The sequence below is a fragment of the Xiphias gladius genome, chromosome 5, assembly GCF_016859285.1.
Source record: "Xiphias gladius isolate SHS-SW01 ecotype Sanya breed wild chromosome 5, ASM1685928v1, whole genome shotgun sequence".
NCBI classification, from domain to species: domain Eukaryota; kingdom Metazoa; phylum Chordata; class Actinopteri; order Istiophoriformes; family Xiphiidae; genus Xiphias; species Xiphias gladius.
The window spans coordinates 5019266-5036149 of NC_053404.1; the positions used below are offsets into that span (position 1 = coordinate 5019266).

At 37.5% G+C, this 16884-nt stretch overlaps 1 protein-coding gene across 1 annotated transcript in view; it reads left to right on the forward strand.

Annotated features, from left to right (window-relative positions):
• Nucleotides 1–14223, forward strand: part of vstm2a (V-set and transmembrane domain containing 2A) — a 73137-nt gene extending 58914 nt beyond the window's left edge. The window contains exon 5 of the mRNA XM_040127448.1: nt 11800–14223. Coding sequence (XP_039983382.1) covers nt 11800–11876 — 77 coding nt within the window. The 3' untranslated portion in view covers nt 11877–14223. The remainder of the gene's footprint in view (nt 1–11799) is intronic.
• Nucleotides 14224–16884: the final 2661 nt, after the last annotated feature.

The following is a 16884-nucleotide window of genomic DNA, read 5'->3' on the forward strand; positions in this document are numbered from 1 at the left end:
CAGTTGTGTTTAACTAGTCAGCCACAATCTAGTCATGATTCAGGCAAGCAGGCAGTCAGTTAAAGAGTATATCAGACCACAGGCAAATCAGACAGCAAGTTTTATATCAGACCTACCGGGCAAGTTAGGGAGCGAGTCAAAGAGACAATCAGCTAGCCAGGGATCAGTAGGATATGGCACTATGCCAGTTTTAGCTCCCTGTGGAGGTGCTGTGGTGATTCACCTCCCTGCCTGACTGAACCTGACTGCCTCGTTGGCCTGGAGTCGATATTCCACATCACCATTTCACCGAGCCAAAAACATTTTGGCAAAATGTAGAGTGTTGTGTTAGGTTAAGTAGGAAAAAATGACGAGTATTCAGAGTGGGTCTATTCTATCCCAGCATGTACCAAGAGAGTCTGAAAAGGTCTCTACTAGCTCAGTCAGATATTCTAATTCATTATACCTACGGATAATTTAGTCTGCGGCTCCTCTGTCTGCAGACTGTGGAGGAAAGCCAGGATGGAGAAAATGCAAACTCAAAAAAGTGGCATCATGCACAGCTCAAAACCCTGTGACACTGTATAAAAGCAATACATTTCCAAATCCTACCTGCAATAGAGACCTGTTTTACCAAGGATCCACTTTTCCTTGAGCTTTGCCTCTTTCACTGGATAGTCATTTAAGAACTGAGCTAAAAATTCATCCCCAATGACTTGTAAAGACATAATGACCTTGTCAGGCATACCATGACAGGAAATGGCTGAAGCTGTGTGATGGATAAAAGAAATAATACAATCACTGCGCACATAAAAGGTAGATTTTTGAGCATTCAGCTGAATTGTTCTTTGGTTTTTGTATTTTTTTTTTTCTTTGATCAGCAATTAAAATGCATGGTAGTGTACAAAAACAACAATAATTCACAAACAACAAGAAAATTCAAAGTGCTAAATAGAAGGCATAAAAAGGCATTAAAGACAATATATGAAAAAAAAAACATAAGACAGTATAAAAAGACACATAAAATGACTTTAATAGAACAAGGCAGATTGACCAGGAGAAAATTACAGTGCAGCAACAGTGCAGAAGAAGATATCAATAAATAGTCCTAAAATTGATTTAATAAAAAGGCAGTAGCAAACAGAAAAACTTAAGTTCTTTCTTATTTAAAAGAACTGAGATTTGGAGCAGATCTCCAGTTTTCTGGGAGTTTGTTCCAAATATGTGGTGCATAAAAACTGAATGTTGTTTCTATATCTTTAGTTTTAACTCTGGGGACAGTAAGCAGACCTGTCGCAGATATGAGAGGTCTGGTTGGTCCATAACGTAGCAGTAGATCAAAAATTTTGAGCCCAAACAATTCAGAGCTTTATAAACCAAAACTAGTGTTTTAAATGAAATTCTTTGACTAATAGGAAGCAAGTGTAAAGATCTGAGAACTGGAGACATGTGATTCACTTTCCTGGTCTTAGTGGGGACCCTAGCCGCATTCTGAATCAGCTGTAGCCGTATTATTGACCTCTAAAGAAAGCATCACAGTAGTCACTCCCTGGATAAGTTCAAGTCCTGCTGAGATATAAAGTAATTCCTTTAATTATAATATATTCTTAAGGTGATAGTAGGCTGATTTTGTAATCGTCTTAATGTGGATGTCAAAAATTAGGTGCAAGTCCATGACTACACCAAGATCTCTGACTTGCTTTGTGATCCTTAATGTTAGCGAGTGAAGCTAAGCACTGAATTTTAAGCCATTCTCCTTTAGCTCTAAAAACTGTGAAATTAAAAACTAAATTATTTCAGTTTTGTCCTTAGCAAAACTGTCTTTTGTAAACATCGATCACATTTTGCAGATTAATTTGGTACAACTTTGACCTGTAGGCTTCCACCCGTAGTTGTGTGCAGTTCTCATAGGCGTCCCAACATTCCCAAGAGATTGTAAAGTACAAGTGATGGGTTTTGAGATGATTGAGAATTCAGAGAATTAAAAAAAAAAGTATATTTTCATTGCAAAATTATGTTTATTTTTTATGACTTTTCTCAAATTTTGGCTTTTTCTTTGCTGTAGAATTTAAGCTCTTTAGGCCTTTAAGAGACTGGTATAATAAAACAATCTGAGAAGAAAACACAATTCTTTGGTTAAATTACTCAGAACTCATAGACACGTGCAACGTGTGGCAAGAGGTCAAGCATAGATGTTTTCTTGAATGGGAAAACTTCAACGTAATAGTCATAAATCTGAAAAGATTCAACTCTCCTATACTGGCTCTGATATCATGTTTTCCTCAACCTTTGTGGACTAATGGGATAAAAGAGTTGACTGCATTTTTTTTAACTAACGTAATACAATGTTATTGTATCTGACAGAACTGATGGACAAATAATGAAATAAGACCTCGGATCTCCTCTTGCGTGGAATTGTGATGCCTACAAAATGTGGGTTCAGAGACAGCAGTACATTATGGTGTCATCAGGTCATTTGTCAGTCTGCACGTACACGCATTATTCTGAATGTACAAATTCAAGATTAGAAAAGGGGATTAGAAAATCACAGTGCCTGACTCAATTTACTGCTTGAGTTCTGACTCAATTTACTGCATCTTACTACATGAACTTGGTGATTAGTTGATGGTGAAGGTGATTTTTGACTGTAATCCCTAACTGCACTTCTTTCAGTAATTCTTTACCTGATAAAATCATATCTACATGCACCTTCTATTACTTTTTGTGTTTTCTCATTATTGTGAAACTGAAAAATTGCTTTGCAAATATCACATATAACATAAACCACTACGACAGCAAATCAATGATGTATGAATAAAAATATCCCTGCTGTTCTGTACAAGTGTTTCTTGATCACCAGATTCTAGGGGAAGTGTAGCCATGTTAAAGTTTTTTTTTTTCCCAGACAATTTTAAGAGGGCATCTGGAAGATACCAGAACTGACACTAAAGAAATGACCCAGCACAGCTGTGTGGTGTGCAGTGGCCCATCATTCTGTTTTATACCCAGAAAGGGGGTCATTATGACCCAGCCCTGGCAGCCCTGCTTCAGTCTATTTCTGCTGCATTTGGTAGTATCCTGAGGAAAATTGATGGTTAGGTTTCTTTTGGTGAAGTTCCTTCTTAGTGATATCAATTTTAAATGTTTCAGGAAATCTTTACTTAATATACAATTCCACATTACACACTACACTAGTCACAGCTCTACTGCAGTTGGAACAGGCCTTGGTCCAGCTGGTGCCCCTGCCTCACTCTCAAAGTGTCTTTTAGCACGACACTAAACCCCATATTTGCTCCCAATTAGTGTGTAAACCAGTACAATCAGATGTGTACTTGCTTTTATCAATAGTGCTGTGATGGTTTGGTATAAAATAAGAAAGTTTTCATTCAAAGTACATTTTAAACTGTCAAATCAACCATGTTTTGCTTAATTATAGTATGTTAAGTATAGCTGTGTCCTTCAAACCGACCAAAATCAACAATGCAGTATTCCATGTCTCACTACTTTTCTACCTGACCTGGCACTCAGCCCTGTGCCCATTGGTTCTTGTTGAAGACATAAATCTTTAAAAACTAAACATGATGCAAATATATAGTTCCTTGTAAAAGGGTTTTAAGTTTACTTAAACAGCTAGAAAACAGGATAAAATAGTTCATTTGTTTGGGACTCTTTCCAGTGCTGGATTAATCCACATTTGGTTCTCTAGTGAATATCTGCAGTATCAGGACAGTTTATGTGGGATTGAGTCAACATAAACTACAGTGTGGGTTTTCATGGTAACAAAGGAACATGTCACAGTGCCTTGTTAATGGTTTTTGGACAGCAATGGAACTCTATGGCACAGAAGAATAAGATTTATTAGGCTTTCGATAAACTCTCAGTACTTGTTAGTAAGGCACATTCAGCGGTTTGGATCTTTTCGTGAGATTTGTTAACAATATTGAAATATGTAATATCACCAGCCTTACATTTTAAGGATGAACTCATAAAATTTACTACAATTAACTTTGACACATTGCAATCTTTCAATACATTACAAAGCGTAGTGCTGAATTTGTCAGCATCAATTGAACACAAGCCATTCTTCCAGCCATCTGTGCCGGTATTGCAACATTTTTTCAGCATAGTTGCAAGCTGTAGGATTTCACCCCATGTCTAACAGTGTATGTTAACAGTCAACTTGAACACAGTGTGCCAATGAACCACCTAAATCTTGGATCATGCTCAATAAACTAGTTGGAATAAATGTAAATTTTGCATACACAACGGCAAAAAGAAAAGATTAGCTCATCTTTAGTTTAGCAAACAAATGATTTGATGACTCAGTCACTGTGATTCTTAAGCTATGCAGTGTGGTAGGAGATGTCTGCCTCTATTTCATACGAAAGCTTCCCCGATGCAATCTACAAAAACGGTGACCCATGCAGTAAGTGCAATAACATAATGAGGTACAGTCAATGTTCACGCTAAATAACAAATACTAGCAACTGAACTTTCACAAACATGCACTGATTGGCTAATAGCAATGTGTTTTATGTAGACAACTGTGTCATTATAAAAACTGCAATAATTAATGTATCATTTCCACCACTGTGGCTGAACACAGGAGCCATAATTTTTTAAGGCAGTGCTGTTAATGCATCACTGATGGATTTTCTATATTGAAGCCCATATACTGCACAAGGCTCAGGAGCAGTAGTCTCTACACTAGACAGGGGCAAATAGGCATATAGTGAGCCAGCACTCTGCAAAATTTTCAGAACTTGCCACTTTGATATCGTAGATGGTACAACATTTTTTAATAATTACAACAGTGTTCCCTTAACTGGTTTTACATGGTGGGGAAGAAAACCAAAACCACATGATTCAGACAGGAAAGGATAATGGGCTTAATCTTCATCTAAGTTACACTCTATTTTAACTGTTAACACTCAAATTATTGTATTGCTCTTGTACATATTGAATACATCATTAAAAACATCCACAAATGGGGGTGTGGGTTAGAACTACTTAGACTTATATAAACATTTACAGTTTCCTGTTCAAAAGAAGCATCTGTAAGGACAGGTGTCTGTGGATCCAAGTGCAAGAGAGAGAGAGTCAGGCCGAAGTACAATGTCCAAAATCCAAATCTTTAATCCGAGAGATGTAGCAGAGGTCAAAATACCAGGAGTCATTTAAACCAGGCAACAAGGCAGATCAGGAACAGGCAGAATAGAGGGTCAAAAAATACAGGAAAAACAGATCATACACAGGGAATCAAAATGGGGACTAAATGCAAGAGAGCTTGAACACAATGGTAACCAAGACAATCTGGCAACCCATGAGAAATGAGGTGGGGTTTAAATACACAGAAAACAATACACAGGTGAAAGACATTAAGGTGGAGACAGTAATCAACACAGGCGGGAAAAACCAGGAAGTAAAACAAACAGTAACACAACAGAACCAACTTCAAAATAAAACAGGAAATGAATACAGATCCTGACAGCATCTGCTGATGAGAGACATGGAGATATCTCAGAAGACTCACGATTAAGAATCGTTGATTTGCATTAGAATGATCAAGGAGGTAGAAAAGAATCTCAGAGCAACAGCTAAAGGCTTAAAAGGAGTGACTGGAGCTGGTTAACATCTCTGTTTGTGACTCTACCATATGCAAATCATGGTGCATGGCTAAATGAGCCATGGTGTCCATGGCAGGATGGCCCTGCTCTCCAAAAACATTATCACTGTATGCCACCCTGACACTCAACAGTGCTACTGGGAAAATAACTTGTGGACTGTTGAAAATGAGGTTGAATTGTTTGGGAAGAACCAACAGCACTATATGTAGTTTAAAAAAAATACACTGCATACAGACATGAAAACATGATCCCAAGGTGGAGCATCGTGATTGAGGGCTGCTTTGCTGCTTCTGGGCCTGGACCGTTTGCCAGAGAGGCCGTGGGAAAATTAATTCCTAAATTTAACAAAAGGTATCTTACAGCAGGGGTGCCGTAGATGGGGGAAAATTGGTACTGACTACCCAGGGCCACAATTGGGTAGAGCCCTCAAAAAGCCTGCAATCAAAAGTTTGATTTTGTTTGTAGTTTTTTATTCATAAGTAATTACTGTCAAAAGTAATTTAAATTTGACTGAATAAATCAGTTGAGAGACTGATCTCTGTATAAAAAAAACAAAACAAAACAAAACTAGTGAAGGCTTTCCTCTTACCCCTTACAAAAAGGCCCAAAATTTAATCCGCCCTACTGCGCCTGCACTACTGTAAACACAGCTAATCCAACTGAGTGACTACTTATGCTGGAACTCGACACTGGAGCACCTGCTGTGAGTCATGTTTATCCCTAAGAAAACAAAATCAGGATACCAAAAAAGAAAAGAAAGAAAGGAAAGGGAAAGAAAGCAAACCGAGGGAAAACAGCTTTTGACGAATTTCTTTCAAAAGAAAGGTGAACACAACCAACACCGTTTAAGAATGGTTTAAGCTAATATCAGCAATTGTTTAGATTGAAGACAGTCAGCCAGGAATCTAGCTTGGAGCATATTTTGCATTATATAACATAACTTAAGCAGTATCAAAGCTACAATGTCATATGACATATCAACATTACCTAGCAAAGCTTAACATCATGAAACACATGGCTCTCAGTTTCAGAAACAGTCACTGAGAGTGGAGCTGTGTCAGGTCCCTCATTTGATGCTGAGGACGTGATACAAGGTGAGCTTATGAAGTAGTGGTTACTAAAAGTTATTACAAGCAATAGTTTTACATGATGTTGTGGACCAAAAGACAGTTCAACTTAATGCAATATTTAGCCCCTTTTCCAGCAAGCTATCTTAAAAACTGAGCCCACAACAGCCTTCAAAAGACACAAACATTAATGCCAGATGATCCACCATCATTTTCAGATGGTTAAAAGTAGGCAGTGTAAACCAAGAACTGAGGAGTTGAATGATTCCAATTTTAAGATCATGGTGATCTCTGAGGCAAAGTCTAATTAAAATATAACCTATGGTCCTATTTCTCACTTTTAGATTTGGTAGATTATGTTAGAAATGGACCTACCAGTAGGCTGCAATTTAATGTTTTGGCCTATTTAAAAAAGACAATTCCATTTCATTTTAAGCAGGTAAAAAGGATGTTTCAACCCTGTATGCACAACTTGCTAATGCTGTTTAATAATGGTTTAAACTATATCGGTACATTGCTTTGATTGGAGGCAGTCAATTAGGAGAGCTTGGAGCATATCATTTTGCATTACATAAATTAATCAATTAATCAGCATCATAGCAACAATATCATGCAACATTATTTATCACCACCACCTAGCTTAACATCATGAACCATATGGCCCTCGGTTTCAGAAACAGCCACAGAGTGGCGCAGCAGCAGGTCCCTCATTATCTCCTAGTAATGTTACAGAGGCCGTGAGACAAGGTGAGCTCATATAGTGTTAACTAAGATTTATTCCAAGCAATAATTCGTAGCAGGACTGAAAGGACCTTAGCAACACTAAAATAAAGTAACCTGTTTTATTGATGGTTAGGCTATAAGCAGGTTAAAAGACTAATATCAATCATGTATGCTTTGTTCTTGAAGAGGGGTCTGTTCCTATAGCAGTGTAGCAAGCAAAAAGATGTGATAGAGGATGATGGAAGTGAAGAGAGCAAGGAAAATGAACGTTGCTCTGAGGGTAGTGAGGGGGATGAGGAGAGGACAGCAAAGGAAGGAGAAAAAAGTAGAGCAATGCAGAGGAGTATTTGCCAGAGGACCCAGGACTATGGCCAGAGAAGCTATCAAATTAACACAATTGAAAGACACAAATGTTTACAAACTGGCTAATAAGAGTGCAGAAATTACAGACATGACCAAAATGGCACACAAAGAGATGGAAGGGAATCCCCAAATTATCTTCAGTATGCAATGTCATCCAATGGGCTTGGGAAAATTAGAAGTGATTGTCTGCACTGCATCCCATGCCTTCTGTTCTCTCATGAGCAGACAAAGCATTCTAAAAGTGAATTGAACAGCAAGGAAAGAGTTAAGTTAGCAAACATCAAATGGATCATCAAAGACTGTACAGAAAAACCAGAACATAAGCAGTGCTACATGGAAAAGCCTTCAGCACTCATTACTGGCAGCAGCAGGAGTTGATGGTCACATTCAAAAACAACTGCAAACAGAAGTAGAGAAGAATAGAAATGATTCTAGAGAATTCTAGAGATATTGGATTTGACCTTTCATTTGGCTTCAAGAAATCTAGTATTCAGAGGCAAAACCTTGAATTTAGAACATGTCCATAATGGCAGTTTTCAGGGGAGTTTTGATAAGATTCAAGCAGCATTGCAAGACAGTGGCCTACCATTAGAGGACTGTAGAGGACAAGGTTATGCTAATGGAGCCAATCTGAAAGGAAAGGTGAAAGGAGTACAAGCTCAGATTTTAAAAGCCAATCCACTTACTACATACTCCACATGTACTTTCCATAACCTCGGTCTGGTGGCTGTACATGCAGCTGAGTCATGTCCCTAGGTTTTTTGCCTCCGTTAATCGTGCTACTACAGAGCAATGGGCAATCTTGAAGAAAAAAAATAAAAAAACAAAACTCAATGCTCTCTTCATCGTTTCTTCATTGCTGTTGTGTGAGAGGTGGCAACTCACTTACCCTTGATCACTGAGGCTCTAGTATGTATCTTAGCCAGATGCAATCTGACATGTGAAGCCAAGTCTAAGGTGAATGGTCTGAAAAATTATTTCAATACTGTGGATGTGGTCGTCCTTCTCACTGTGTGGGTAAAGGTCCTACCGTGCATTCAGAACTAAAATCTGATTCTTCAAGCAGGAGATATTTCTCTGGATATTGAGGCCGCACACATAAAGACACTATAAATGAAATAAAGGGTATTCATAATGAATAGGACTCCCTGCCCACCGAAGCCTCTCTAGAAGCACAAGCAGTGGAGATCCCTGCTCAATGTGGGAGTGAGGAGAGACGAAAGTGGTGAAGTGTGGTCAATAACAAAACAAAAGATTAAAATTGTTTGTGTGTTATTACTTTAAGCACCTATGTTCATCTATACCTGTGACTTAGATGAAGATTAAATCCCATGTCATGACCGATTCATGCAGAAAACCAAGTACTTCAATAGGGTACACACACTTTTTCTTGCCACTGTATATACAGTACAAGGAGTAAAAATGGCAGTAGAAAGTAATTGAAACATTAGAAAAAAATACACAAAAACTAAGCACTCTTGATGATTTCTTAAAACTTCCAGTATATTATACCATAATATTAGATTTTGATATTATTTGTAAAAAACAGACACATATGGTGGCTTTGCATTCCACTCCTACTACATGGAGGGACACCATCAGACTCCATGGGAAATGCAACAGGGTGTTGAATGGCATAAGATTGTTTGGTAATTCCCTAGGGTCTCACATTCCTGGGGGGAACTCTGGAAAACCTGTGTGATGAATATATTCTCCATCCCTGAGATAATTAAGTGGTTTTCATTTTCAGTTTTTCAATATAAAATGACAATTTTGACTTTGGTTTTAATGTTACTATAAAAAGTTTGATGATACTGGATTATAGGTACAAAAAAAAATGTATGTTCTGTGTCCCCATCTATGCTTCACTCTGACTCTTAGCTGGAGGCTGATTAATTATTCTCTGTGTGAAGGATGTTTTGGCCCAGATTGCTGCTCCTTTGTGGCACTCCTGTTCTGTAGATCACCTCAAGCTAAATTAGATGTGGTGGGGAGGAATAAAGGGTCAATGCCCTCCATGTCTGTCCTCCACCCCCCGTCCCTTTTTAACATTCCTCCCTTCATCCCATAATCCCCAGCAGCACAGACAATCCAGAGCTGGCCCACGGGGAACAAAGTGTTCCCTTGGACAATTTCCGTCTTAGAACCATCTCTCTGTCTGACATAGGAATCTAATAAAAGTCAATATGATTCAGTGAATATTTCACTTTCTCTTTCCCAAGTACTGCCTTGTTTTCACAGGATTACAACTCCATACTTCTGTGGTTTCTCACTTCTCTCTCTTTTCACTCTGTATTTCTTAGACCCTTTCTTTGCCTATCCAAGCAGTTTCTGTTGATGGAGAATAAACTCCTTTTTTTGTAGACAGAACTCTGCTGGATTGTGCAGTTGTCATCTGTTACCTTGCTCTCGTCATATCAGGTGCGATGTCCCCAAGATGCAGGCGCATCAAACAATAGGATGAGGAGGCTGTTTTCTAGTTTACAGTTATTAAACATGTCAAATGCTCAGTAAACAGTCAGAGCTGCCTGCAGTAATGAAAGCAGCTTGTCAGGGCCAAGACGATGGTAGTTGCCCATCCGAATCCTTTTCATAACAGTTACTTTAAGGGGGGGTACACCTGTAGTTTCCTTGGTTGTCTCATGAAATTAGTGGCATTCAAGTGAGAATATGTAAATTGAAATTAAAGTCCAATCATCACAATCACATGGTCAGTTTTGTGCCTTGACAGTTTTGTTTGAATGCTGTGTCATTGTCTACCAATTCCAACTCTGCAATTGCAATAAGCAGCCTCTGCGCATTATGCTCCTCTGTGAGGAGATAAATATGTTAATCAAGGCATGGCCACCTTCAAATCAAGATTCGAGCTCTGTTCGAGTGTACACCACTATTGTTAGAGAGCAGAAAGTCATACTCCCAGTTTTATGATTTGTGACAGTGAAAAGCAAGGAGGATGAAACAAAATGCTAGTTGTAGTCCCTTTATGCTACTCATAAAATGACGATAAACTTTGTTTATATAGCACTTTTCTTGATGGGATTACAAGGTGCTTCACAAAAAAAAAAAGAAAAAACAGCAGATAAAACAGCACAGATAAAAACAACACCGATAAAGAACAAAATAAAGTAGAACCAAAAGAAAATAACAGGGATAAGGTTAAAAATTGTTAAATGTCGCTCATTTTGTGATCACATTTCTGCAACAGCATACCTGCACTTAAGGCATTTACAGAGGGTTTATTCTGTTTGTATGTGCACCTTCACCGTACAGGTCATTCTCCTGCGCTCTTCTGCATCTGTGAAGGGAACGTCACGGCGCCTCTTTTGACACCATCCACTCGGCGCATAGCTCCTAGGCCAGCACCCAAGCATTGATGGCAGGAAGATCCAGCACATTGTTCAAGGCAGCAACGGGCCATCTATATGTGCCAGCTGGAGAAAGAGAGAGGGGGAGGGGAGAGATAGAGAGAGAGAGAGCGAGAGAGAGGGGAGAGAGAGGGAGAGAGACTCATGCACACTAGTAAACAAAAGGCATTGCCATAGCAACATAAAATGCTCATCTAAACACGCAACATCGGGCGAAAATAACTGTGAAAATGACTAGAGGTGAATTTTATCCGCTGGCACGTAAAGGTATAAATGAAATTTTCACAAAAATATTGCATTAACTGTTTAGGAATTAGAGCCATTTTAATACATAGTCCCTCATTTTCAGAAGTTCAGAAGTAATTGGACAATTGATTGACAGTTTCATGGCCAGGTCTGACCTGTTCCCTTGTTATTTTATGGGAAATAAAGCAGATAAAAAAGGTCTAAAAACTTGTGTACCCATGTGTATATGTCATTGATATTCACTTGTAAATGCTGCAGACCTCACATATAATACTATAGTAAAATCACTAAAAATTGTTTCTTTGTTATGAAATTTTTTATTTTTTTTATTTCTTACATTCTTACATTTACAAGCATGGATCTTTGGAATGGTTGGTAGAAAATGTAATGTTCACTGTGTTTTTAATCCTCTGTTCCTTCTCTTTACAGGTACAAGAATATCATCCAGCTATGGACTAGCTGCCCTCCTTCTGGCCTGTGGTTTGGTGAGGGATGGCTTGTTATAATTTGAAGAACCCAGATCTCGCTCTCTCTCTGTTTACTCCCAATCGAGAAAATTGCCACTTTTATTTGACCCCCCCCCCACAGTGCAGAAAGAACAATTGGCCCTCATTTCCCAGCCACTATTGCTCTTGCACCCAGCACATTGTTATTAGCCACTGTAAACACCAGTCACCTTTACACCAGTTGGATTACCTTTTGTACAGGCGTCGACTCAACACCATCTGAGGTGCAACGCTCTGGTGTGAAAATGGACTCTGTATCTTATTGGATAATTCTCATGCAAAAATGACTCTCTTTTGGTTTCAATGTTCCAATTCATGTGTTCATTACTCAAAAGTGAACAAGAAAAAAGGAGAATCTATATTTGTGTAATATATACGATTAAAGATATATATCGATTTTAAACATGTGCTGTATACATAGCTGACACTCACTATATTGGCCATTGAACTTCATTGTGAATAAGCACTCTGGCCCTCTGAAAGAAACAAATTCAAGTACAGGTTAATTTAGACTGTTAACATCATAACCATCAGGTTAAAACACACACAAAAAAAGCTAAAATTCCTAAATTTCCTTTCGCCTGTATTGGCCACCCAAATTATCTAATGCGCATGATGTCTTCTTAGTGTTGCATATAAAGATGTTCATGGCTTTTGGTCTGAAGGCTTAAAAGAGGGGAACATATTTTGGAGGAACATTATTTGAACTACATTAGTCAACACTTAGAGTTCAGTGTTACAGTATGTTGAATTTAGTTTTATTTTAATGTGCTACCTTGGTGTGAAAAAAATGTCCCATGTCATTTTAATTTGTATTGCATCCTTAGTAGGACTAAAATTTATGTCACAATTTATGAGTCATTCAAAATCCTGATATGTGACCGTTGGATGATTCATTTTGATTAACCTGCACCGTTTTAAATGGTATTCATCAGTTGCTGTGCACCTCCCTGGTATGTCTCGTTATTACAGAGGATCAATGTGTATTTACCCACTTTGGATCATGAGTAGTGCTAGTTTGTATTATGTTTTGGCAAGCACACAGCACACATATTTGCACATTTACAGGCAGATAAGTGACATGAGATGCAACCTAGAGAGTAGACTTGCTTATCATCAACATTTTATATGGCCCGTGTTTGGGAAAAATAAGTTACTTTTGTTTATTTTTTTCTCTTAGATCTCAGAGTAATATATTTCAGCTTTATTTTAAAATGATATATCAAAGAGATTTGTATCCATACAGAGCATTTATGAGCAAAACGCTTTGACAATCTGACACAAACACAGGGATAGGTGTTGTTTGGCTTCATAGTGCCACAACTCTTATATTCAGATCATTACCATGATACAGTATAACCTCCAGAATAAAAAGGGATTCTTCTGTTGTTGTTAACTTTTGAGCTGAAAAGGAAATTGTACATCATCCATTAGAAATGCAGGTGCTCCCATTCAAACTGAAATATTAATAAATAATAGAATAGTTTATTTATGTCTCAATCATGCTGTAAGTGAATGTTATCCACTGTCCCCAAAGCACTATTTTTGCTCAGTTGATGCCCAAAACTTACACCCACTTTAAGGTGGTCAAACCAATACTTACAATAATTGCCAATAATTACTGTCCTGTGTGTTTTCAAAAAGGAAAAATACTCACCTCACTTTGTGCTTTTATTCTGCAAAGCACAATAAAAGCACAATAAAAGCACCTACCCCAAAGTATAGTTGTACTGCATTCCCAAAGAACTGTGGTGGGAAACTCGTTGCTTAAGCATCAAGGTTCAAAGGCTGACAGAGTATGTCATGCTTTGGGATCAGACCAGAGACCTCTCCTGATCAGCATCTTCTAGCCTGGGTACAAGATGTGTACGCAATAGCAGACAACCCTGTCAAATCGCTCAAAGAGCTTCAGGGTGTATTTGGACAGTTAATCTAGCATCACTTTCATATATATGCCACTCTGCTGTGACTGGAAATTCATTGCCTTGATTTGAAATGAGAAATCTTATGTTATGATTCAGAATGTATAGTTTGCAGAAAAAAGTACATCTTATTTTATGGCATTGAGAATGGAATTTGGATGTCGATTCTATTGGAATTGTGCCCGAGCACTTTGAACAAAGTGTGCACAGTTTGAGTGGACATGTTGACTTTGTCCAACCCTCGTAAAAAGTTACAGATCTGTACAACTTGTAAATGAAATAATCAGCATGTTAACATTTTTAAATGTTAACAAATTTAAAAAAGGCAGAGGCCAGTGATGTTCTGTACTTGTAATAATGGTGTCATGTACTCATATTCAAGTGTTAACAAATCCAAAGTGGGTCTTCATCTCTTTAAAAAGGAACTTGGGTAAAATGTATGACAAAAAAAAAAAAAAAAAAAAAAAAAAATATATATATATATATATATATATATATATATATATATATATATATATATATATATATATATATAAAACAAACATCTTCTTTATAAAGCTTTCATCCTAATCAAGGGGACTCACTTGATTGTGGGTCTTTGCTACATATTGAATAAAGAATGAACGATTGGAATGATTGATTTGATACTGTGATCAGAGTGATGACAAATGATGCTTGGTAAAAAACTGAGTCATGAGTTTGGGTTTTGATGGAGGCAGAAGTGCTTACGGGCAACGATGTCTCTATTACCAAAGAGGATAACAGTTCACAATGACAAGAGAAGCCATTCCTTCATCTAGGGATGTAATTTCAGAAACATCACACAACCATTTTTTAATGTTGTGTTTTATATGCCTCGCTACTCATCCAATCTAGATGTATTTGTTTCTTGTAATGTAATTAATTTCAATGTGATCCTGTCTGTTTGTTGAGCTGTCAAAAATTCTGATGAATTATAATTCTCTTTTCTTTGGTATTGTGTGAGGCTTCTGTACCGGAACATTGCAACAGTTTGTATTATAATGACAATATCAGATTAATATTTAAATAAATCATTTTCACAGATGAAATTCAAACACTGAAGGATTCCATCTGTTTAGTTGGTAACATACTGAGCTTTATAGTGATTGAACTGGAGAGAGTGCTGACAGTGCCAAAAACTGGCCCAGTTTCCAATTCAAAAGAAAGTTACTTTTGTGTTAGCTTAATCACTTTTTATTTGATATTACTGCTAATGTTACTCAAAATCAGTCTTCATTTATACAACCACCCAGAGACTGAGAAATGGAAAAAAAAAAAAAAAAAAAAAAGAAGAATGGGATTACAGTAATATAAAACTAGAGAAGCATTTCCTAAAGAAAAGTGTGATTAAAGTGTGCATTACTGCCTATTGGCATGATTTTTGGATGACTTCATAATAATATGAAAACCAAGTGACCTTTAGGTATTACTGAATAATAGGTGCTATGGGAAGCAATGGGGGATTTAAACACTTCAACACTAAGTTTTAATACATTACTATGTAACTCAAACTGTACAGGTAATCATAATACAGGGACGGATCTAGCCATTTTGGTGCATAAGTGAGGATTAGGAATAAAAGTACTTCTCCCACCACTGCTGACTTGCCATTCAGATTCATATCCTTCAATCTGTATCTGAGTCTAGCAGCTATCGAAGCATCACTATGTAACATTAGCTTACTACTTAGTTAGCTACTACAAAAAAAAGGTCTTCAAACAAAATTGCATTTTAATGTTAACCTAAAACAAAATAGTTCTAAATTGGGCTCTCTTTTCCTCCTCCTCTTTTCTCCATTTTTGTCTTTGTGCACCTGAAGACTTGGACCTTTTTATTATGAAATAATTTGATCTAATAATAATTGAAGCGTCAACCCGGCTGATCCAATTTAGCATTTGCCAGTCAGTCAGTCAGTTTTATGTCCCAGACTTCGGATGAGTGATTCACAATTGCGCATGAAACGGTGTCCATTATCCCCCGCTTTCAGTACACACTGCGCAGAGTACAAGTGCAGTGCAGGACAGATGAAAAATTGTGAGGAGCCGCAGTGTTTATTTCATCATGTTGTCAACTTGTGACTTGCAGTTCAGGGTGTGCAATATGTTTATTATTGTGATTACAAGGCTGTTTTTGTTGATAATGTTGTTACTGTAACCATGATGAATAAAACTGTGTAAGTGAAACTCTTGCGGTGCCCCCCTGACATTCTGCGCCCTAAGCAACCGCCTATTTCACCTTATCCACGAGCCAGCTCTGTCATAATGACATCATGCCTTTTAAAATTTAAATAGAGTTTGTGCTGTATACATGTGCTGAGTTATAAATTTTATGAGGCCTCCATAGACTCTAATGCATTACATAATTAATAAACTGTACATTTTCATCATAATGACATTAATGGCAATCATTGGCAATACTGAGTATTTACAGTTATACGCAGAGTTTATAATGTGTGCGGGTGCTGTGATATTAAGACAATAAGACTGAATGGCCCTTCATAGACTTTAATGGCATAACATAATTCAAGTAACTGTTAAACTTTAAATATCATCATAATAAGATTTTTTGATGTTGATCAGTGTGCAGTACAAAGCATGAATGTCTATGGAGATTGTATTATACTTATGAATTATCAATATTTTAACAGGTATCAATGAGAAAAGTCATAGCACCCAGATGTACAGATGAACAGAGAATTACACAGAAGTTTAGGCCTTCATCAGCATAAACCTCAGAAACAGGAAACTATCTCTGTAAGTGAAAATGGGCCTGTCAAATGTCATCATCCATTCATCTGTTTGAAAGACAAGACAGAGGCATGGAATTGAGGAGAGAGAGAGAAAAAAAAGACCCTCTTTGGAACTGAGGAGTGAATTTTGCAGTGGCAGCTCAACTAATCAGGTTTACTTCATCAGTGAATTCCGAATGCAAAGCAGGCACAATAGCAAAAGATAGCGAAGGCAGGAGAGATAGAAGAGCAAGAATATAATATCAACCCTCGGCCCATGTTTGTTAATTCAGCAAGCAATGAGAGTTATTTATGTGGAGGCAAAGACAGAGCAAAT